Source organism: Magnolia sinica, chromosome 4, assembly GCF_029962835.1.
Source record: "Magnolia sinica isolate HGM2019 chromosome 4, MsV1, whole genome shotgun sequence".
NCBI classification, from domain to species: Eukaryota; Viridiplantae; Streptophyta; class Magnoliopsida; order Magnoliales; family Magnoliaceae; genus Magnolia; species Magnolia sinica.
In genome coordinates, this window is record NC_080576.1 from 4,635,466 (window position 1) to 4,658,523 (window position 23,058).

Genomic DNA, 23,058 nt, shown 5'->3' on the forward strand with positions numbered 1-23,058 from the left:
TTTTGGATCTGCCTCATTTCGGGGCTCATCTCCTAAAATAATCTTCCAAAATAGATGGACGGTGTGGATATAATACATACATCATGGGCTCCGCAGAACTTGGTGACCTTAACACACCATGGAGGTCAGCGGTGCGTAGCACACCACGCAAGCCGCTTCCCCACACCATGTGTTGTAGGAAATTCGCATCCGGTCATCAGGTGAAACGTGCGCAGAATCCTACGCGCCCATCGATTTTTTTTTTTCAGCAGCGTGTGACCCACTTGATTATCGAAGCACATCTTGATTGTGGGGACCACAGCACCTACGATATGGCTTACGTCTGTTCAACGGCTGGATAACGAATGGACAGAGGAATGAGGAATGGAGTGGCAAGTTCACTCGCTCGACTGCATTGTCAGAGAGGCTCGCAGCTCACGCGCTGAAATAGCACGTGGACTAGATCCGAGCCATTCATCAGAGGGAAAGACTGAAAGCACCCAAAGAAAAAAAAAAAATTTATTCCGCTCAATTAATCATTTGTGGCCCACCAGTAAGTTGAATTTGGACCACTCGTCATTTCTCTAACCAAATGTGGTCCACCTGGTGACGTGATCATTCTGATTTTTCTTTATTATGATTTTCAGTGTTACCCGCCTGATAAATGGTCTAGATCAAGCACGCGCACGTTGTTGGCACATATTTCGTGAAGCACCATTCATCTCTCCAAAGCCCGTGCGCAAACAATGAGTTTGTTTTGCGTATTGTCGCCATTCACGATTGCTATCATGCGTCGCTCTAGTTGGCCTACATGGGAAAAAAAAAAGGTTGGATGATCAAATCGTCCAGCTTATGCGTAATATTGCAGATTGGCTAGAATAATAAATTTAAATGCATGGATAATACTGACATGTATAGCTCAATATGGACCATTTAAAGAAAACATTGCATGACTCATTAAATCAGTGGACAGGATCATCTCTTCAGCGTGAACAATGACTCAGAGGCCAATTAAAATAGTCCCGCATGGCCCACCGATGTTGGACCCAAGCGGCTACGCATGCTGGTGAATTCTGAGTCAGCGAGTCAAAACGCAGGCACGGCCGCCCGAATATGAAGAAGAAAATGAATGGCTAATAAATATTGACCTACGATCCATGGCTTACTGATGACGAGACCGACTTGCCTTGGGCTATGGCACATAAATCTTGAGGCCCACAGCATCAACATCCCATGAGGTGTTGGAGGGTTGTCTATGCTCGTCCCATGAGTTACCCAGCCCACTAGATGTTCTATCAAATTCCATGCCCAGCCGACCCAACAGATGTGAGTCTTGACTAAAATAGGTGATGAAGCAGAACTCGTAGTCATCAGAAAATCCCAACCATTAAAAGAACAAAAAAACCATCTGGAAATTAATTATGTCAATGATTTTCGGTCCTGACTCACTCAAGGAGCCTTGAGGACCGAATAGTTGGAAACATAACAGAGGTAGAGGGTAAAACCTTGGAGACAGTAAGAGCAGGTATGGCTTTCCTGTATGGTAACCCTATCTGTAATATTACACTCTTGACATGAGGGGCATTCGCTTTGGGGAATCCCAGCCTCTAACCGATGAAGGGGGCGTGCCCCAGAAATCTAACGCCATAAAAACCTTATCCTTGGACAGTCCATTTCCGCAAACTGGCAACTTGTAATTTCTTAAATTGGTGGGCTCAAGGTCTGGCAATGGGTTGGGTCAGGTTGGGCTCCAGCTAAAAGAGTCGCCGGTCAGGCTCCGTTTTAGGATTGGAACCCAATCCTACCTGAATCAATGGCCCTAGTCAAATGACCCGAACCGACCCAAAACCAACCATTACCCATAACAAAAGCATCCTTAACATAAATGTCCGACTGCTCTTCTCTAAGTGTGTAGAGATTGAGATGAAACATGAGCATGTGATTGCTCCTCTGTCAGTGTGTACACAGAGATGAGTCTGTTTTTTTTTTTTACAATCCCTTGAGTCCAAGAATAGAAAGCTTAATATTATTATCATCATCATCTGTGCCTTATCCCAACTAACTGAAGTCATGAATCCCTTTCCTTATCCCAACTAACTGGAGTCATGAATCCTTTCCCAACACTCCACTCTATCAAGGGTGGCCATAACTTTTGCTATACCATAGGTATCAAAGTCTTTTCTTACCACCTCTACCCATGCCTTTAGCCTGCATCAATTCACTCCTAACCAGCACTAAAGAAGCCCAATGTAAGATATTATAGCATATGGGATCCGTCGTGTTGGGTTTAGGCTCTAAGAGTTTTAAGCAGGTCAGACGGTAATGGGTTAGGGCCATATTTCTTAACACATTTAGTAGCGATGGGTGGGGTTTGGGCTGACCCTCACCCAGACCAAACCCAATCCGTTGGGAGGCCTACTGGCGTCCCAGTCCTCAGCAAATTTCTAAACCATGCCCATCAACAGTTTGGGACCCATGAAATCAATGGTTAGATGTCCGCACCACAGTTTCCTTGAGCTGTCATACTAACACAAACATCAGCTAAAAAAGCGAAACTGTAAATCACAAACTACACATAACAGCAAGTACCAGACATAAAACTTCAAATCCCAGATGTAAGTAAACAGCCAAACGCAAAACATTCGAACCAATAAGAGAGAGAGAGAGAGAGAGAGAGAGAGAGAGAGAGAGAGAGACCCATGCGTGAGAGAGAGAGACCCATGCGTCCTTAGTTGGCGGATGCTATAGCAAACAACTGACATTATTCATATGCTCCCCTACCATAAACCTGCCCGCCTCAAACACACCCTACTAGAAAATAGCAGTGCAGGAGAGAACAATCATCGCATTGGGCTACAGATTGCCTAATCTCAATCCTCTTCCGTTTCAGATTCTGCGCTCTGGAGCCACTCTACGAAAGGCTTCAGATTCTTCCATATCTGTGCATTCTTGCTCCCTCCAGCAAGACCACCCTTGTACCACTGCATGATATACTCTTCCTCCAGCAAGTCTGCATCATAGAGAGCTTTCAGAACCAGGGCCACCTCCTTCACTGCATCCGCACTTGCCTTGCCACAGAAGGCCTCTATAGCCTGCAGCAGGAGCACCTGCGATCCTTCACCTTCCATGGCAGCAGCAATGTAGTTCTTCTTCTTAGCCAACTCCTTGGCAAACCCTTTCCCAGCACCCTCGAAAAGAGCATCAAAAAGGGCACTCATGACCTCCTGTGGTGTCCCTGCAAGACTCCCAAGGAAGGATTGTAGCTGGCTTGGAGTGGAACCCTTTCGTAGGTTGCCTTGTATCTCCTGAACCAGGGTTTGGGTTCCATTTTCAGCTCCAAGCTTGGCCTTCTCTTCAGGTTCTGCAGTCCCTCCATTCTTGACCCCTGCTTTCTTCACCTGCTTGGGCTTTTTATCCTCATCCGGCTCGTTGGTGGAGAGCATGACCATCTCAGCAGTCACAGCACTTAGCTGCTCTTGGATGCGCTGCCGGGCTGCCTCCAGCGAGGTGTCAGTCTGCCACTGGATGTCGTCCTCATCGGCAGGTGCTTCATTGTCGTCAGCCTGGCTGGCAGCAGGCGACGACTGATCCTCATCGGATCCGCTGGCCTTCTTCTTCATTACACCAACCTTGGGAGCAGGTTCCTTTGAGGAGATGGAGGAACCCTTCTTCTTTACTTCTTTCTTCAACTTCTTCTGTTCCTCGTCGGCAACTTCCCCTTCCTTTAACCGCTCCTTCTCAGCCCTTCTCATCGCCTTCTTATCCTTCGATCCCTTCTTCTGCTCAGGTGGATTCTTGAGAATGAAGGTCGTGAGCTTGTCCCTCATGTCCACATCCGACACAAATCCACAGGCGGCACATTTCAAGGTGAGCATCTGTGTCTTGGTGATGATGATCTCTGTCTCAGGGTTGCCACAACCATAGCACTGGACATATTTCTTGATGAAATTCTCAAGTAGCCCAGCCAGCTTGGGAGTGTCATGGGCCCCATTGACAAGCGAAACGCCAGTTTTCTCATCAAATTTGGACTGTGCTCCAAGCTCACATCCGAAGTATTTAGTGGTGTAAGAAGCAGGCCTTGCCAGCGCCTTTGCAATATCGACCATGTTAACCACATTGGTCTTGATGCCATTCCCACGGCCTTCAATTTTGGTGATCATCTTGGGCATCTTATACCTGTAAAAGGCATCGTCGCTGTTTCCAGCGCCTATGTTCTGCAAAGCCATGTTTACTTTGACTTACTCTTGATACAAAATGCTAAAATGGTAATATCAGATGTCACTGCAGAAGGAGGATGCTGATGAGGAGGTTGTTGAACAGTGGTGTTCCTTCTTGGAAGGTAGATTGGTCTCTGGCAATTGGAAAATGTCGCATCCAGCTGCAACCACTAAGATCTTTGGAATCACGAAACGGTCCGAGATGCATGCAGGCAACAACTTTCTTCGAAGAGGGCCTATACTTTTTTCTTGATGCCGGACAGTATTCTCCAAGCAACCCGATCGATCCCAAATAGAGAGAGGCCCGTTCAGACATAAAAGAAGCTTCAAGCTTGACACCCTCCACTTTGGCTATTTGCACAGTTGCAAGATAGACCTGCCAAATTCCTAATTAACAAAAAGAATCAGAAAGCATGAAGATATAATTTGAGCAGGTTAGAAACCATACATTATTATTGTTATTATTAGTGTAAAAAGGAAATAAACCAAACGGATCAAAAAATAATAATAATAAAAGATCATATCAATAGCCAGCACAAATGGAACCACATGCATTTATTTAACCAACCTTGGAATGCAAGCCAAAGCACTCGAACCCTCTTTGTTTCACATTTGTTAGTTTCCAATACTACAATGAATTTCTATGACAAAGAAAGAACTAAGAAATGCATTTGGTCATCTATCATTCATTAATCAATCAATGAATGTATCCTCCAACATGGAGGTTTTTATTTTTAAAACACCATGATGGCATGGCAAACTGCAGGTCAATTCCTTGAAACTCATCAGTGTAGATCAGTTTCAAGTTTGGATTGTTCAATACAAGATTGGCCAATCCAAGCATTTGCTTCCAATCCTAGATTGGAGAGCACAATGCCCTCATTTGCTGTAATAAATTTTTACGGTTCATAATACATAAGATACACAAGAAGCAAATAATTTGTCAAGTTTTACATTATGCAATGCAACAGCCCCTCCAAAGAGTTACATATCGAGCAAAATTAGGAGTCCAAGTAGTTCCACACATTCGCTTTTCTTGGTTCAAATACTCATCAGTAGTTTTCTAGAGAATTTGGGGGCTTTTGCAGCTTCGTGAAATATACGACATGGTTTGACGTGTCACCCGGATCTTACCAACAAACAATACAGCTGTACCAACCTGCATTGGCCCGAAACAGCCCAAGTGACGACAAAAGAATGTATTCTATCCAATCCTCTAGCAAATCAGCCACAAAAGATGCAGAATAGGACACAGAACTGTAGTGATAGCCTGGGAGTAGTCCACTACAAACTACAAGATTAGAACATCCAGAGAATGGTTCAACATCAACAAGCAAACACTTCATCTTCCACCAATTTCCATTTCTCCAGCCCCAAGTCCAAGGACAACATCATACTATTGCCACTTGACTCACTTGAATTAACCCACACAACGTCAATTCGTCACCAGCTAAGTGAGTGAAGGCACATTCATAAAAAAAATGCTGCCCCAGCCACAATCTAGGGTGTAATTGGGTATACTCCTAATCGCTCACAGAACAAAATTTAGGAATGGATGAATGCTTATTCTGCAAATTTTAGGAATGGATGACTGCTTATTCTGCTGTGCATTTGGATTAAGAGTAGAAAATCAGAACCCATGTGGTTTTTCCATCTTTTCCGCTGTAGCTACTATTACACACACAAATCAATATTACCTTTCCCTCCCCAAAGAAATAGTGGTGACATTTTCCTATTAGGAAATTATCCTGACCTTCCACACTACAAGGCCATACACCAGAATTTCGAATTTCTAACAGTTTTGATGTGACACAGCACTCATTAAACACAGAAAATACATTTAGTAGTAAAACAATAATGCTGGGAAACAATCATTTTTTTTTAATTGTTTCCATGGGAATAAAACATCATGTGATACAAGAGCATTGAGAAGAACTAGAACAAGAATTGGTTGAAGAAAAAGTGCCTGCCAATTAAAGCCCAAGAACTCTTATGCGATCTTCCAAAGAACCTCCTATCCTTGTATGTCACATAGACAATGGATTTGGCATTTGTATCTTATCCATCGATGACCTGGCCAATCATTCATGACTGGTCATGGGATCATGTAAATGGAAATGATCCATAAATGACGAAGAGATAAAATAACGAAACCAAAAAGTGCATTCTTTTAATTCTGAAATGTTCATCCAGCACTATAGATGATATCATTTCAATAAAGTAGAGACCCAGATATAGGTTCATGAATACCATCAATATCCACTAGAGAAGCAGTAAGGAAAGTGAAAATAAATAGAGAAGTTGCAGTCAATAAAGTAGGGATCATCTAAACACTGAACCATCCAATATAAAGACGGTTTTCAATCTGGCTATCAGTTGCAGAAGCGGCCCCATAAGCTTGTCATGTGCCACAGGAATGAGATAATGAACTGTGGAGTGTGGAGTTATAGTTCCAAGCACCCTTCTAGCTTAACTCAAATAGATAAAAGACAAGAAGCTGATAGAATGAAACCAACATTTGCTAGAGGATAGAACCACTCAAGCTTAACTATAAATCAACCATCAAGGTAGTCTTCATCTGCTCCATACATATGGCTACATATATCATACTTTACATAAATCAGTTGTCAATGCAAAAACCCAAGAATGCAATCCTATCGGTCTACCCATGGTAGCCTGCTTCAACTCAAACTACTAAATAGACGGGTTCTAAATATGATACTAAATAACAGCAATTTAAGAGTTCAGCTTTCATTACATCAACTGTATGGACTATCTATTTACAACCTGACTATCTACAACCATGTGAAATAGAGAGGTGCTGTGCAGTTGTATAGCGGAATAGCATGCACTTTGTATTTAGAGACATCATGAAAATAAAATAAAAAATTAAAAAAAAAAAAACGCTTGCGCACACCAACCATGCACGACCGTTGTCACAGGGCTGTACAACTATCGAAACATCACAAATAAAAGCCCCCAGTTGTACATTCGCGGCATACTGGCAAGCTGTGCTGCAACAACCAGTCATAGCAGCCTAACATGACCATGGTATGTCCCCCTCATGAGCAGGAACTAGGGCTGTCAACAAGCCAGGCCTGAGGAACATCTCAGCCCAGATTTTGAACTGTTTCAGATCAGGCTGTCAGGCCTGCCCCATTCAAAATTCTGATTTTTCAGGCCCCAGCTTGGCCCATTGACATCCCTAGCAGGAAACGATGCACTTCTGAACAAGTAGCCATGGATATATGATTGTTAACCATGGATGGTCTCTAGTAGAGAGGTGAAACTACATGCCAATGACACTTTAGAATTTTACTGTGCATGATGATCACACTTATCTAGGCACATGTGTGACATGTTCTAACATGCCATGTGTAACCATCCAAGCTCAAGCATCCCACATGTGCATATGTTCCACCACCATTCTTCAAGCACTACAAAATGTAGCACGTGTAAATGTGTCATCCAATGTTATCAAAATTGTACGATTCATATCATATGGGTGTACAATTTGAATTTTACAACCAAATCGTAAATACTAAATCATACAATTATCATATGAATCGTAAGATCATCATGGACTGCGTAAATGGGCCCGAAAAAAACTTTAAAAATCAAATTTTTTATTTTTTATTTGCAAAATTTTCTTTTTCTTTGTACCATTTTGCTCATAAAATATGAAAAAGGCTCTCCCCCATTAAAAATATCCTCTCATTTTCTTTTGAGAGAGAGAGACAGAGAGGAGATTTAGGGATTTTGATATTCAAAAACCCAAAACAAAGAAATCAAGATATCTTTTTTTATTCACAATGGAATCAAATGTCATTTTTTCTAACATGATTTTACACAAGAAAGGTACAAAAGAATAAATTTTTAAAAGGAATCTTGTGTCTTTAAGGTAAATTTTTCGAAAGAAAACAAAAGAAAACAAAGGAAAAAAGACAAGAATCCTTTACTATCATAATATGCATACCATATACATTTTCTTAATTGATAATATCATGATATATATTACTTTTCGGGTACTTGTTGATGGTGAATGGCTGATTGATGAGTTTTTAATCTTTTCTGACTAATATCTTCTCATGTGTTATATATATATATATATATATATATATATATATATATATATATATATATATAAATCAGAAAAAATCTTACGATTTACTATACAATTTGCGATTCGATACGATTCAACCCCTATTATGATTTAGGATAACAATTTTGACGACATTGTTGCCATCAACCAATTCTTCAGTTTCCCGTGTGCTATAATCTATCTGAGTTTTTGACAAACAATGGATGGAAAAACTAGCCAGTAACATTTATGTCCACGACCAGTTCACCCTGACAGCATGCCATGGATTGCTAGTCAAAACACAACTTTGCCCAAATCCAAACAGGCCCTAAGACAATGACTGGATTTTGGGGCCCTACAATTCAACAGTTGGCTACTCTGGGCCATCCAATTGGATTTGTTGGTCCCACAGTCCAATTAGATGCCAATCATGGTTAAAACTTCAAAGACTGCAACTCAGACTGATTCGTCTGATCCCAAATTGAGTCCCAACTCACCCAAGTTGGGGTGACTTGTCTAGGTGACCCGCAGAATTGAACTGGATCATATCTGACAGAATCTGAGTCAAATCATATAAGTCATGTCTGAATCAACTCATACGAGTCACACGACTTGTCCAAATCTTAAAACCCGGATGCCAGTCCAAGATCACATCCTATAATCTGATAACACAATGGACCCACCCTTGGACTTGCATTCTTGATGTCTAGCCCGTATGCTTCACTGTGTTTTTAAGGAAACTTGGATAAAATAAAAGCTAGAAATAGACTTGCAGAAAAGGAAAAGGCACGTCCTCAATTCCACTACTACAATTGATAAAAACAAAATTTACATATTCAAACACCATACAAGAATGAAACAGAAAAAAAAAAAAAATGACAAAAGAAAAACCGTCTCCTCTTATTTAAAAGTTTCTTGTCATTATGAAAGACAATAATCTAGCATAGCATGTTATTTCTTCAGGTTTTGATGAACTTATTTTCCAATGAAGCTATGATGAATTTAAATGACTACCGGGCATACACCACGACTACTTCTTTTTGCCTTTAGATTTTTCACTCCATTTTGCTATTAAAAAAATGTAAATTTTCAATGGCAAAGAACTGGTACAAATAGGTTGTAGGTTAGTTAACCTATAAGCTGTTGTAGGCAATCAGCCCTGAACTTAAATTACCATGAGAACCATACAGAATTATAATAACACAAGTTTAGATCTCTGGGTTACCTCTGTCCTATAACAACGATTTGTAAACCGGACTAGAGGCTGAGAGGGTGAAGGAAGCAGATTGGTTCAAAATGGTTAAACAGCCTGTATAAAACCAGCCTAAAGCATCACAATAGTGTGCTAATCCAATTGCTTTTAGGTGAACAATTATTTCACCTAAGAACGGTGATCCAAACTGGTTCAACAAGCAGCTGATAACAGCTTGAAGCGATTCAACTCCAGTTTGATGTCTTAAGAATTTCTGATTTTTCTTCCACAGCCATCCTGGAATATAAATTGAAATCTTTAAACAATATTGAATATATTGAGATCCAATCAAAAGCCCTGAAAAGATGAAAATTACATCCATCACAGCTCCGATCTGTCCAGAATGCCCAAAGAAACAACAATACAATATCAAAGCCAGTTGATGGAAGGCAGCCATCAGATCAAAGAATCTTGCAGAAACTTAACTCAATCAATCAATTCCAAGCTGAAAATTGGAGAAACCAATTGAAAACAAAAATCGGAGAACAAGAGATGGGAGCGGCCTACTTTGGGTACACTTGAACAGCATAAAACCTGTGCGATCTGTGGAATTCATCCCACTATTGCATATCCCTAATCTTTATACTGTCACATACCATTTCCCTCAAGCAATTTGAGAAAAAAAATTGGATGAATATTGCACAGTTAATATTAATATTCAAGGAATTAGGCACAAATTGAACACAAATCAAGCATGATCTAGTAGATCGCGGCTTATATTACACTTGAATCTAACAAAAATAAGAAGGATAAACTAAAAACACGTGGTGGTCTGCGGAATTCTTGTAAATTTTCCCAAAATGACCGAAATTGCTTCGGGCCTTTGATTCACACTAAAATGCCCTCTTCCAATCTTGTATTTGGGAACAATGAGGCCAAGTCCAATGCGCAAGTCCTCGTGCCTTTTTTTTTTTTTTGAAATAAAAGTCTAATAGGCATCACACTGATGCACAATAAAGTGGTGGAAATTTTAAATAGAAGGGATCTTATAGGCATAATGCTGACACACAGTTACGTCCTAAATGTACCAACACGCCCCGTATTGGTCAATACAGAATTTATCTGCCGATAAAGCCATACGAGGGATCTTATGCCCCATTTTTTTAGAGCCTGACTGGTTCACCCCTGTAACGCATAATGGCGGTGACCAATACAGCTGAAAAGTAACCATTTTCCAAAACATTGCATGCTAGTCATACAATCCTAACAATGTAATTTGTAGCTGTTAAATAGCTGGCCAAATAAATAGTTAACAGCCAATGTACACTGAGCAAAATCATATGGTTACAATGTTTGATGAATGTAAATTTCAGGTCATGCTCCATCCATCAAGTGGGATGTGATTTGGATACTTATGAGTATCCATATATGAATGCCAAAGTGTATGGGGGTTGGCTACCACAACTTTAAATATGGTGGTGAACTAGCACAGTAGCCCAGCCCTGACTTGAATATGGCATTTCCTGTAAAACCAGGAAGTCATGGTATCACATCCACCATGCGCGCACATGCATGCAATCTAGAATGTCCAAAGCGTGGTCTACTTCTCGATGGAAAATAATCATGAAGTAATAACAACATATCTAGCAATCCAATCCGTGGCTATAAAATGGATGAACAAATATACAGTGCTCAATTCTCCAAATTCAAATAAAATAATTAAGTTGTTTGACGTTTGATCGTTGCAAAGTTCAATCAGTACAAATCATGGAGATGGATTAACCTTTCAATTAATAAGGAAAACATTGAAGCTCTTGGAAGTACAAACATATATGCACATAAACATAACCACCATACTCATGCACACAGCCTAATCTAACCATTCAAACCATTTTTACCCTAATCACCTCAATCAATGGCGAATCAAATCCAGTCCACCTCACATGAATTCAAATCCATTAAAACAAATTCCCTACTGAAATCAACACTCAGGAATAAAGATCTAATTCCAACTTTCAGCCCGCCTACTTAAGGCACACCCAGATTCCACCCAAAATCACAAATTTCAAGCATCAATCTGAAATCGCATAAAAAAGAAATACAAATCCAGGCTACAACTCGCAACCGAATCGAGATCTATGAACCTGATTACTAAAGAATAAATTAAATCAATCCTTCAGCTGAAGTAACAAACCGACACATAATCGGAAAAAGAAAACATCAACAAGAAGCATAAAACTGTATTAAATAATAATAATAATAAATAAATAAATAAATAAATAAACCCTAAAATTCACATATTCAAAGAATCGGACGCAGGATGGGGATTTTTCATGGATCTTCCACCGATTTCAGCTGTTTCTAATCCACGAACTACCAGATAAAAATAACTTATAGAAAATCAAGAGAAACAGATCTGACTGCGGAGGAATCAAGCCAAAACGTATACAGATCCATCAGAAAATGAAACACATTGGGTAAATGGGGGTGATGAGATAGAAAAGCAAACCTGAAAAACGCCGATATGGAGAAAGAAAACCCTAGCTCTCTTTGCTTTGCTGCGGTTTCTCTCTGGATATATATAAGAGGTTTGGAAAGCCCGCACGCGTCTTCTATGCCCTGCGACCATCTAAACACAAAACGGCACGTACTAATATGGCACACGTGGACGAAATCTGAGCTTTTCATAATGTAGGCCACGCCGTTTAGATCTACGGGCCTGATAATTTTACTGATCAGGTGGGCCAAAGTGAAAAAATTAAATGGACGGGTAAAAAATAATTACTGTAGCTGGACCTTTGATTCTTACATTGTCGTCCACTCGGGAATTAAAACGGCATTATTTAAGGGCCAGAAGATCTAATCAGTGTGTCCCACCTAATGGAAAGATTGGATCCCCAACACATGTGCCACCACGACACGTATGCTTGCATGTGAAATACGTTGGCATCTAGAAGAGTGGATTTCGCAACCTAAACACGATCAGTGTTCAAGCCGTTTGTCCATTGGGCCCCGCCAGTGCAGGGACCATGTCCCAAAATCCTTCCAGATTGGACAATCCGAGCCACTGATATTGGAACACTTGTTTTTCTCTTTTTCTACGTGGGCCTGGATGAGCCTAATTTTTAGGCCCATATATCAGTCCACCCAACTAGTCACGTAGGCCACACTTAGGATGAGAAAATTGAACGGTCAGAGGGAAAATTATCCACGTTAGGGAGATATTTATGCTCTGGTTGCACTTGATGTTTGATGTGCAGACACAGTCCTTACCCCTAACTTATGGACACTTGTTTATTGAAATAAGACCATTTTATATTTTTCATGTTAAACCGTCCAATGAATGTCCACTAATCTTATAAACAAAAATGCAGTCTGTTCTAAATTTGGACAATTGAATTTGCATTATTTGTTTACCATGTATGCATTATTAGTGCATGCATATCATCATCGTCTATAATCAGTGTTCAACCCGCCAGATGATGGGACCAACTGAGGTATTGAGCATAGCCACATGGTACATGCCCTGATTCCCGCATGTGCTCTACGTTGTCGAGTGCTGCCTATCCATCTACACAAGAATATTGATTTTCAAGGTTTGTTACTCCAGGATTCAAACACTTGATCATACCATGTCAAATATCTACTTGCTCTAAAAGCTCGAGCAGTAGAAGATGATGTATCAATGTAAATCAAAGAGTTTAACACGCCGACATGTCACTTATGTATTGCTTCCATGCAAAAGGAAGACAGCATCATAAAGATCACCTAAGGCAAAAATCAAGATGATCCATTCTTCAGATGGGTTAAACTGTAAGTTAATGGACAACCAATTGTCTAACTAAATGTATATCTGTGTGGCCTACTTGATGAGTTGATTGTTCAAATTTCTTTCCAGATGATCTTCATGGTGTGGCCCACCTTTTCCACAAGAGTGAACAATTTTCAACTCAAGCTCCTAAAGTGAAAACAAGTTATTATTATGTGACAAGGTTTGCTACAGCAGGTTGAGATCTTTTAGTTGAGTTGTCGCGGATATATATATCAGATGGTTTTGGAGATGTTCTGTGATTCAAACTGTCTGAGGCTATACCATCAAAATCAATGAACGGTGGATGGTATGACTCAATGTACACGTGTAGCCTCATCTAATGACTTGATTATTCAAATTTTTACTTCAAGGTGATCTTCATGGTGTGGCCCACACTTTTTACAACTTACATATCACACTTGAGTGAACATTTCTCAACTCATTCCCAAAACAGGAGCAAATTAGCATCCTTTAACGAGGTTTGCTACATTAGGTTGAAGTGTTATAGATAGGTTACCTCAAATGTATTCAATTGGATTTTGCTTATGTTTGGTAATGCAATTTATTGACCTAAAATCTTTTGCAAGTTCTTATGGCATGATCCATCGGTAAATGGCAATGGTTTTTCTAAGAAATATGGGAGTGCCTTGGTTGTGATTTAGGAGGATGGCACTGTATCAAAATTGTTGATTTTAAGGTCTATTTATTTCACCAAATGCCATCATAATGTAAAGAAAATGTGTAATGACTACAAATGATTTTAATGTGATACAGATTCATCACAGCTATCCAAATGAATTTCAATATTTTAATCAAGAGTTCATAATGTAAGACTTATTTGATCTTATCAATTAGAATAAAAATTTTCCTTTTTTCATAGAATCAATCATGAAAATCTCCTAACAACATTTGTATTTGACCGTTTGTTCCCATTTTGATCTATCATAGTAAAATCATAATAATAGCATTTTTTACATTACTACTATGAACAAAGTGAGGAATTTTATACTCAGCTATTCCTCAACAAGGAAATTTATTATGAGATTTTCATATTTTGGCTTTTCACACGATAAGCAAAGCTCTCACAAAATAATAATATTAATAATAATAACAAAAATAAAGAGAAAAACAAATAAATTAGAGATGTATGAATGTGAACAATAAACTGAAAAAGGAGTGATGTTTTACCATGTTTTCATTTTCTAAAACATGCCACACCACATCTTCAATATCCACTAGTTGTCAGCTGTCACTAGGGGTGCACATGGGTCGGTTCGGTTCGGTTTTGGGGTGAAATCGGAACCGAACCGTTCCTAATAGTTCTAGGATTTTCAGATCCGGAACTAGACCGTTAACACCTTAGAACCAAACCAGAACCGGACCGTTAAAACCAGTTCGGTTCCGGATCGGTTCCACGATTCTGGGCTTTTTATGATCCAGCCCAATTGTATCTTTTATTTTATAATTTAGCCCATGTCCATTCGTGTTGTGATCCATTTGATGAATGATTTAGATATTGTATGAGGTATCTAAAAATACATTTATGGAAACAATCAAATGGTGCATTGTAAACCATAAATCATGAGTCAAATATGGGAAACAATCAAAGGATTCTTGGTTCGGTTCTAAGTTCGGTTCCACGGTTCAATTCCGCTGTTCAGATCCACGGTTCGGTTCTACGGATCGGTTCATGGTTCGGTTCGGTTCGGTTCTACATACCCCCAAACTGAGAATCGAACCGATGTAATCAGTTCTTTGATTTTTGGAACCAGAACTAGAACCAATGCACTTTAAAACTGATTCAAACCTAATGGTTTGGTCGGTTCTGGTCCGGTTCCACGATTCTACCAGTTCAATGTGCACCCCTAGCTGTCACTATGCATATATGACTATCTTTATCATGCACATTTCCTCTAAGGGTTGCTAATTGAGAAAGATGTTTTAATGCGAATAACAAACTAGGTTCCCTTGACATCTTTAGCTTCGAATTCACATAGCTCTCTAAGACTCAAGACCCATCTGTTCACTATAGGTGCCCATACATAGAGAAGCCGATGTACCTCTTTCATTCCGAAACAATAAATGTTCTGAGTCTTGTAGATCAAGGTAAATTGCTTGTGAAAAGCCTTTCACAAGAATTTCTTGCAATGGAAGCTAGGTAGGGCCTACCGGGGTATTTGTGAGAAATCCACCCCATCCATTCGTATTTCCAAATCATGTTAGGACATGGACTAAAAAATGAGGCAGATCCAAAACTCAAGTGGATCAGGCTAATATTTTTGTGTTTTTAGTTCATCCTAGTAGTATTTGTAAAAACTCTATGTAGTGGGCCTTACTGATCAACGGTCTGGATTGTCCTTCAGTTGGACTGTGATTAAAGTACACCAGTAGGCCCCACTTCAGGTGATCCGTTGCACAACCTATCTGCGCAGCAGTGCGTATTAGGGGCAGAATGTTATAGCCTTATGTAAGGCTGTTTGAGTTGAACTAGGACACAAAGATGTGCAGCGTGGGAGAGAGAGTTGTAATGGGTTTCAAACTCTCTCTCCACAGACTCTATATAAGAGACTGTTGGGTCCCCGATCCTACACAACGATAGAATCTGAATTCTCATCTACTGTTCTGAATAAGGTTGTGAAGGAAAGGAAGACTGCAGTAGAGATTTCTGATATTCTTATCTGGTATTCATGGTGTCTCAGTTAGGTAAGCCATCCGAACCCTTGATCCCCATGTCCTATGCACAGATATATCTGTGGGCCTATTTCGCATATATGTTAAGTCTCACAGTTGATATCAGAGCCACTGTGCAAAAGGCATGGATGATCAGATTCATCCATTACAGATTAATCCAGTTAATTAGGTATTTTCGAATCCCTGAATCCAGAAATATTTAATTAGAATTGTTTCGAATCCCATATCTTAGTATTGGAGATTTCAGTCTCATAACCCCAAAATCCAGAGAAGATTAGGGATTTCAATTTCGAATCCCCAAATCAGAAGATTAGAGTCTTCAATTTCGAATCCCTAAATTTAGATTTTTTAAATTAGGGATTTGAATTCAAAACCCTAAATACAAATTTTCATATTAGGGATTTGGGTTCGAAACCCTAAATACAGATTTTCAGATTAGGGATTTGGGTTTGAAACCCTAAATTCAGATTTTTATAATAGGAATTTGTATTTAAAACCCTAAATACATAAATCCAGATTAGAGATTTTGAAAATCTCAAATCCAATTATTCAATTGGGGATTTCCATTCCTAAATTCCAGTTACCCCAAATCCCGTACCTTGATTTGTTGGACCGGCAGCCATTGTCGAACCTTGTTCGTGCAGGGGATGGTGATGGTTTTCAATCTCCTTTTCTTCCTCTATCCAGAGCCATTGCCAACATCTCATGCTTTCGCGTCCATCAATGGTAGCCACTGTTTGAGCCACAGCCGCTGCTTCTGATAATGCTTGCAGAGATGAGAGGATCTCGATCTCTACTCATTGTATCGGGCAAACAAGGAGAACAGCTGAGATTTGATCTCCCTTCTCCCTCTTTTCAGCTGCGGCTTGAGGCATGTCGAAATCAACCTGGTTTCCATGCCGCAGGTATTAGGTCGACTAAAGACCTTGCATTTAATTGGATCGGCAGACCCGATTTCAATATAAATGGGATCCCTCTTGGTTTTTCCAGTTAGGCCTGAGACTCGTACTGGGCCCACTTCATGTAATGGATCCATCTATTTTTTTATGTTGGGCCTGTCACTTATATTAGGCCCATTACCTATCTCCTGAGACATTGGATCTGTATCTACAGTCACTTATGAGCCTCATCGATAAATCATAAACATGAATGTTTAGTTGGACCTCATTTTTAGGCCATGTGGTTAGCATTCAATTCAGATCATATGTGGGCTGACATCTATGTATGGTTCACAATGAGCACTAATTTTAGTTCATCCACTAGAGAGACAACATAGATCAAAACCTTCATTGAATAAATGTTGTGATTAAGATAACATCCGTCCATCTTATGGATACCCATGTATAGATCTACACATCAAATTATAGAGTTTCATACTATTTGTTTATCTTGAGAATGTCAGGAGCTTGATTTAGTTATGCTCATTTAAATTATTAAAGATCAATAAGAGTGCTAATTCGGCCTTATGACAAGCCCATTACCCATCCTTGAAAAGTTGATATAGACCTTTTAAAATGAGGGAAAATGGAACATAACCGCCTGTTACCCTTCAAGTTTCCTCAATTTCAAAGGGTCAATACCAACCTTTTGAGCCGCATCAAACTAATTCAGATATAATCCATTGAGGCAGGATTATAATCGTGATCCCGAGTTTGTCTTTGTAGTGTTGGATTCGGTTGTGTTAGCCACCATAGTGACCTCAATCGATGAAAATTTTGCAAGAACAGACTTTTAACATTGGGATAAGGAGGATTACATACAGTTGCGTGCACATTGTCATGCGTGCGGTAACGAAAACATAGATGATTACCGGTTGACAGTCACATAAACGAGTGAAGTAAATGGTGCTGGTAATGTAAAGCTGAAAGACTTATCTCACCTACAAGTGTTGAGTGTCTCAGATTTACATGACAAATATCACTTAGCTTCATGTTCAGGAGGATCACTAGCATGATATTATTACCGCCCACAGGAGGAATGATGATGATGTAACAGATTCTCACCAAGATGTGATGGTTGGGCCCATCTTCATCTTGAATAATTCAGTTGATGCCTCCCTTAACAACTAAATTGATTAACTTTGCCTGATATTTTTGTTTACATTCACGAAATTACTTTGTGAAATAATGAACTAATATATATCTCTTCTATTTCAGTCTCAATTCCAACTAATACACATCAAGTCCCTGCCCTAAATAGGCCTAATTATGCTCAAAGGAAGAACGTCATTGAAGTTGTATTGGGCTGCCTTCAATTAGATCTTACCCTGATAACACCAGGACCACCAAAACTATCTGATAATGCCACTTAAGCAGAGTATAATCGATGAGAGGCATGGTTTAGATCAAATGATACATGCCTGAAAGTCATCAAGTATTCGATTTCTGAATCGATGAAGGGTGTCATGCCTAAAATAGATAAGGCCAAAACTTTCCAAACTGAAATGAGAAAACGATTCAAGAAATCTGATAAGTCTGAAGTGGGCATTCTTTTGAATAAATTGACTCGCTCATCCTATGACGGAAAATGTAATATCTGTGAATACATTGTAGAACAGATCGAGGTTGTTTCTAAGATCCATTCTCTAGGGCTTGTACTCACTGATGATTAACCGGTTCATTTAATCATGAACAACCTACCTCCCTAATTCGACATGTTCCTGGTAAACTATAACACTCTGAAGGACATGTGGACATTAGATGAACTAATCACTTAATGCGTCCAAAAAGAAGACAGGATCAGGCAGATGGTCAAAGTTCAAAATGTTAATATGGTGACTTCAAGTCAAGGGTATGGGCAAGGGAATAAAGGTAAAAGGAAAAGGAAACAAGTTTCTAATAATGGATCCTCTGGTCATCCATTTGAAAACCATGAGAATTAATCTGGAAATGGATCTAAACACAAACGGGTTAAAGGCAAACTACACTTCTTTTGTAAAAAGACAGGTCATCTAAAGAAAGACTGTGAAGGGTTTAAGAATTGACTCATAAAGAAAGGTAATCATTCTATTCTTGTTTATTTTAAAGCTAATCTTACCGATGTATCGGGGGATTTCTGGTGGATAGATTCAGGAACTACTATTCACATATGCAATTCTATGCAGGAATTACTATAGGTCAGGTCACCAACTGATGCGGAGCGCTTAGTATATGTAGGCAATGGTGTCAAGGTAGATGGGGAGGCAATAGGAGTCTATAAGCTTTAGTTGAAGTCTGGTTATTTTTTGGATTTAGTAGATACATTTTGTGTACCATCTTTAAGATACAATTTAGTTTCAATTTCCTGTTTAGATAAATTAAGATATTCATTTCAATTTGGAAATAATAACTTTAGCATTGACTTTAATTCGATTAAAGTTGAGACCAGCTCTATGATAAACAACTTATACCAGTTAGACTTATTTGTCTCTCACGTCTATAATATTAATATCTTGCATGGAAATAAAGTAGGATTTAAGAGAAGGCTAAACTATGAGAATTCCTCTATGTTGTGGTATTGACGGCTATGCCATATATCTCGTGAGAGATTAGATAGGCTTGTGTGAGAAGAAATTTTACATTCTCTAGACTTCTTTGACTATAAGGTATGCATTGATTGCATAAAAGGAAAACAGACTATAACTAGAAAGAAAGGTGCAACCAGGAGTGTAGGTTTATTAGAGGTGATACATACAGACATTTGTGGACCATTCCCTACAACATCATGGAGTTGACACAAATATTTTATTACCTTTATAGATGACTACTCTCGTTTCGGGTACCTCTACCTTATTACTGAGAAGTCAGATGCCTTGAATGCTTTTAAGATATATAAATCCGAAGTTGAAAATCAACTCGATAAAAATATTAAAGTTGTCGGATCTGACTGTGGTAGTGAATACTATGGCAGATATGATGAATCAGGACGTAACCAAGGGTTATTCGCTAGATACCTATAGGATTGTGGCATTGTCGCACAGTACACTATGCCTGATACTCTAAAGCAGAATGGTGTGGCTGAGAGGCTTAATCGCACCCTTATATATATGGTGTGAAGCATGGTCAGCAATTCGACATTGTCAGAATCTCTGTGGGGTGATGCGATCAAAGCCGCAATTCATATACTTAACAGGGTTCCCAGCAAAGTAGTAAGCAAAGATCCTTTTGAGTTGTGGAATGAGAGAAAATCAAGTCTCTGATATTTACATATTTGGGGTTGTCCTGCTGAGGCCAAAATTTATAACCCGCATGAAAAGAAGCATAATCCTAGAACTGTAAGTTGTTTATTCATTGGATACCCAGAAAGATCAAAAGGCTATCGATTCTACTATCCTTCCTACTCTATTAGCATTGTTGAAAGTGAGAATGCTAGATTCATTAAGGACACTGAAAACAGTGGGAGCACGAACATAAGAAATTTTGTATTTGAGGAACAAAGGACTGTGACTCCAGTCATAGTCAATCCAGATCACGTGGATATCAATGACGCAGTCGATTCTGCAGTCACTGCAGAACACCACGTAAAACCTTATATGCAAACCACTGATGAGGAAAATCAAGATCAGACCCAACAAGTTGAACCATTGAGAAGATCTGAAAGAGAGAGAATGCATGTAAATCAAGACGATTACATCGTATACTTACAGGAGCACGACTTTGACATAACGGTGTGAAAAAAGATACTCAATCCTTTACACAAGTCAAACAAAGTACTGATCCTTCTTGTTGATTTGATGCCATGAAAGATGAGTTGAAATCCATGAGGGACAATAAAGTATGAGATCTTATAGAGTTACCACTGGAATAAAGTCGATTAGTTGTAAATGGATATTTAAAACCAAAAAGGACTTCAAGGGTAATGTTAAAAGATATAAAGCTAGACTTGTTGCCAAGGGTTTTAACCAACGTGAAGGCATTAACTTTAAAGAGACTTTCTCACCAGTATCTAAGAAAGACTCATTCAGGATCATAATGGCTCTTGTAGCTCATATGGATTTAGAGTTACATCAGATGGATGTAAAGACTGCATTTCTCAATAGGGATCTAAATGAGAATGTATACATGTTGCAGCCCAAAGGTTTTGTAGCTAATGGCTCAGAACATTTGGTTTGAAAACTAAAGAAATCCATCTATGGGTTGAAATAGGCATCGCGACAGTTGGTCCTAAAGTTTTATGAAGTAATTTCCTCATGCGGCTTTATACAAAATACTGCAGATGAATGTATCTACATTAAAATCAGTAAGAGTAAGTTCGTTATGATGATTTTGTATGTTGATGACATTCTGTTAGCTACCAGTGATATCAAGATGTTGAGCGACACCAAGAAATTCTTATTTCAAAGATTTGAAATGAAAAATCTTGGTAAAGTTTCTTACGTCATTGGCATTGAGATTTTTCGTGATAGATCACTTGGAATGCTCAGCCTGTCACAGAGGGTCTATATTATTAGGGTGCTCGAAAGGTATGATATACAAAATTGTGCTTCTGGACAGTTGCCTATTGTGAAGGGCGACAAATTTGGCTTATTTGAGTGTCCAAAGAATGATTTGGAAAGAATTTTCATACGCATCAATAGTGGAGAGCATCATGTATGCTTAAGTCTGTACGCGACCGGACATTGCCTTTGTCACTGGAATGTTGGGAAGATACTTATCTAATCTAGGAATGCAACATTAGATAACTGCAAAGAAAGTATTACGATATCTACAGAGAATGAAAGACTTCGGACTCACATACAAAAGATCGGATCAGTTGGAGTTGATCGAATATTCAAATGCAGACTTCGCAGGCTGCGTTGACACTAAGAAGTATACTTCAGGATACATCTTCATGATGGTGGGAGGAGCTGTGTTGTGGAAAAGCATGAAATAGTCTACCATAGCCTCATCCACTATAGAAGCTGAATTTATTGCCTGTCATGAGGCATCTAATCAGGCATTATGGTTATAGAGTTTCTTCTCAAGTTTGCGGGCACTGGAGCATATCCCAAAACCATTGAGAATATTTTGTGATAAATCGGCTGTTATTTCCTTCTCTAGTAACAATAAACATTCATCAAGGTTGAGACATATCGACATCAAATATCTTGTTGTAAAGGAAAGAGTTCAGAATCATCAAGTGTCCGTGAAATTCATTGGCACTAAGTAGATGATTGCAGATTCGCTCACTAAAGGGCTCCCTATTATGCTATTTCAGGAGCATGTGACATCCATGAGAGTCATAGATCCCACAGATGTTTTCAGTTAGTGGGAGTTGAGCGTATTTTGATTTTCACATACATTTAGAGATCTCGTTTTATGCAGTTTGTTTTTGGATGATTTTGATATAAAGATTTATTTCTACTTCTTTATATATATGTACAAATTTTTAGTAAGTAGAACTATAGTCGTGTCTCGTTGGAGACATGTAAAAGCTTCAGGACCTCTTAAGGATAGGCACATATCATCACACTAAAGTGTGTAATCCTTATACCATATTTCCTAGTTCCTGATCTATGTCGTTAAGATTGAAAGTACTTGTAATCATGCTTAGCCTCACTTCGCCTAAATTAAATGTTGTGATGACTACCGCGTTTCGATACTGACAGTCTTAATGGACTAGATTGAATAACATTACCATATTGTCCAACTATTTCATTGGTTAATCATTTGAATGTTTTCTTAAAATCAAAACTTATTTTCAACATTATTCTATATGATAATCATTGACATTGCTCAATGAGGCCCAAGTGGGAGAATGTAAGAACTCTATGTGGTGGGTCATACTGATCAACGGTCTGGATTGTCCTTCAGTTGGACTATGTGATTAAAATACACCAGTTGGCCCCACTTCAGGTGATCCGCTGTGCAGCCTATTTGCGTAGCAGTGCGTATTAGGGGCAAAATGCTATAGCCTTACGCAAGGCTACTTGAGTTGAACTAGGTCACAGAGATGTGGAGTATGGGAGAGAGAGTTGTGATGGGTTTCAAACTCTGTCTCCACAGACTCTATATTGATGGGTCCCCGATCTTACACAACGATAGAATCTGAATTTCCATCTACCCTTCTGAATAAGGGTGTGAAGGAAAGGAAGACTACAACAGAGATTTCTAGTATTCTTATCTAGTAT

General features: G+C 39.2%; 1 protein-coding gene across 2 annotated transcripts; it reads right to left on the reverse strand.

Moving 5' to 3' along the window:
- Positions 1–2,521: 2,521 nt before the first annotated feature.
- LOC131242215 (eukaryotic translation initiation factor 5-like) lies at positions 2,522–12,089 on the reverse strand. Of its 2 annotated transcripts, none has more exons than XM_058240729.1 (2): positions 11,979–12,089; positions 2,522–4,583 (listed from the first exon to the last, which is right to left on the reverse strand). In XM_058240729.1, the coding sequence occupies exon 2, from the start codon at positions 4,203–4,205 to the stop codon at positions 2,850–2,852; it is 1,356 nt and encodes a 451-aa protein (XP_058096712.1). In that variant the 5' UTR covers positions 4,206–4,583; positions 11,979–12,089; the 3' UTR covers positions 2,522–2,849. The 2 variants fall into 2 exon arrangements, with proteins under 2 accessions (XP_058096712.1, XP_058096713.1); XM_058240730.1 differs by lacking the exon at positions 11,979–12,089 and adding an exon at positions 9,659–9,781.
- Positions 12,090–23,058: the final 10,969 nt, after the last annotated feature.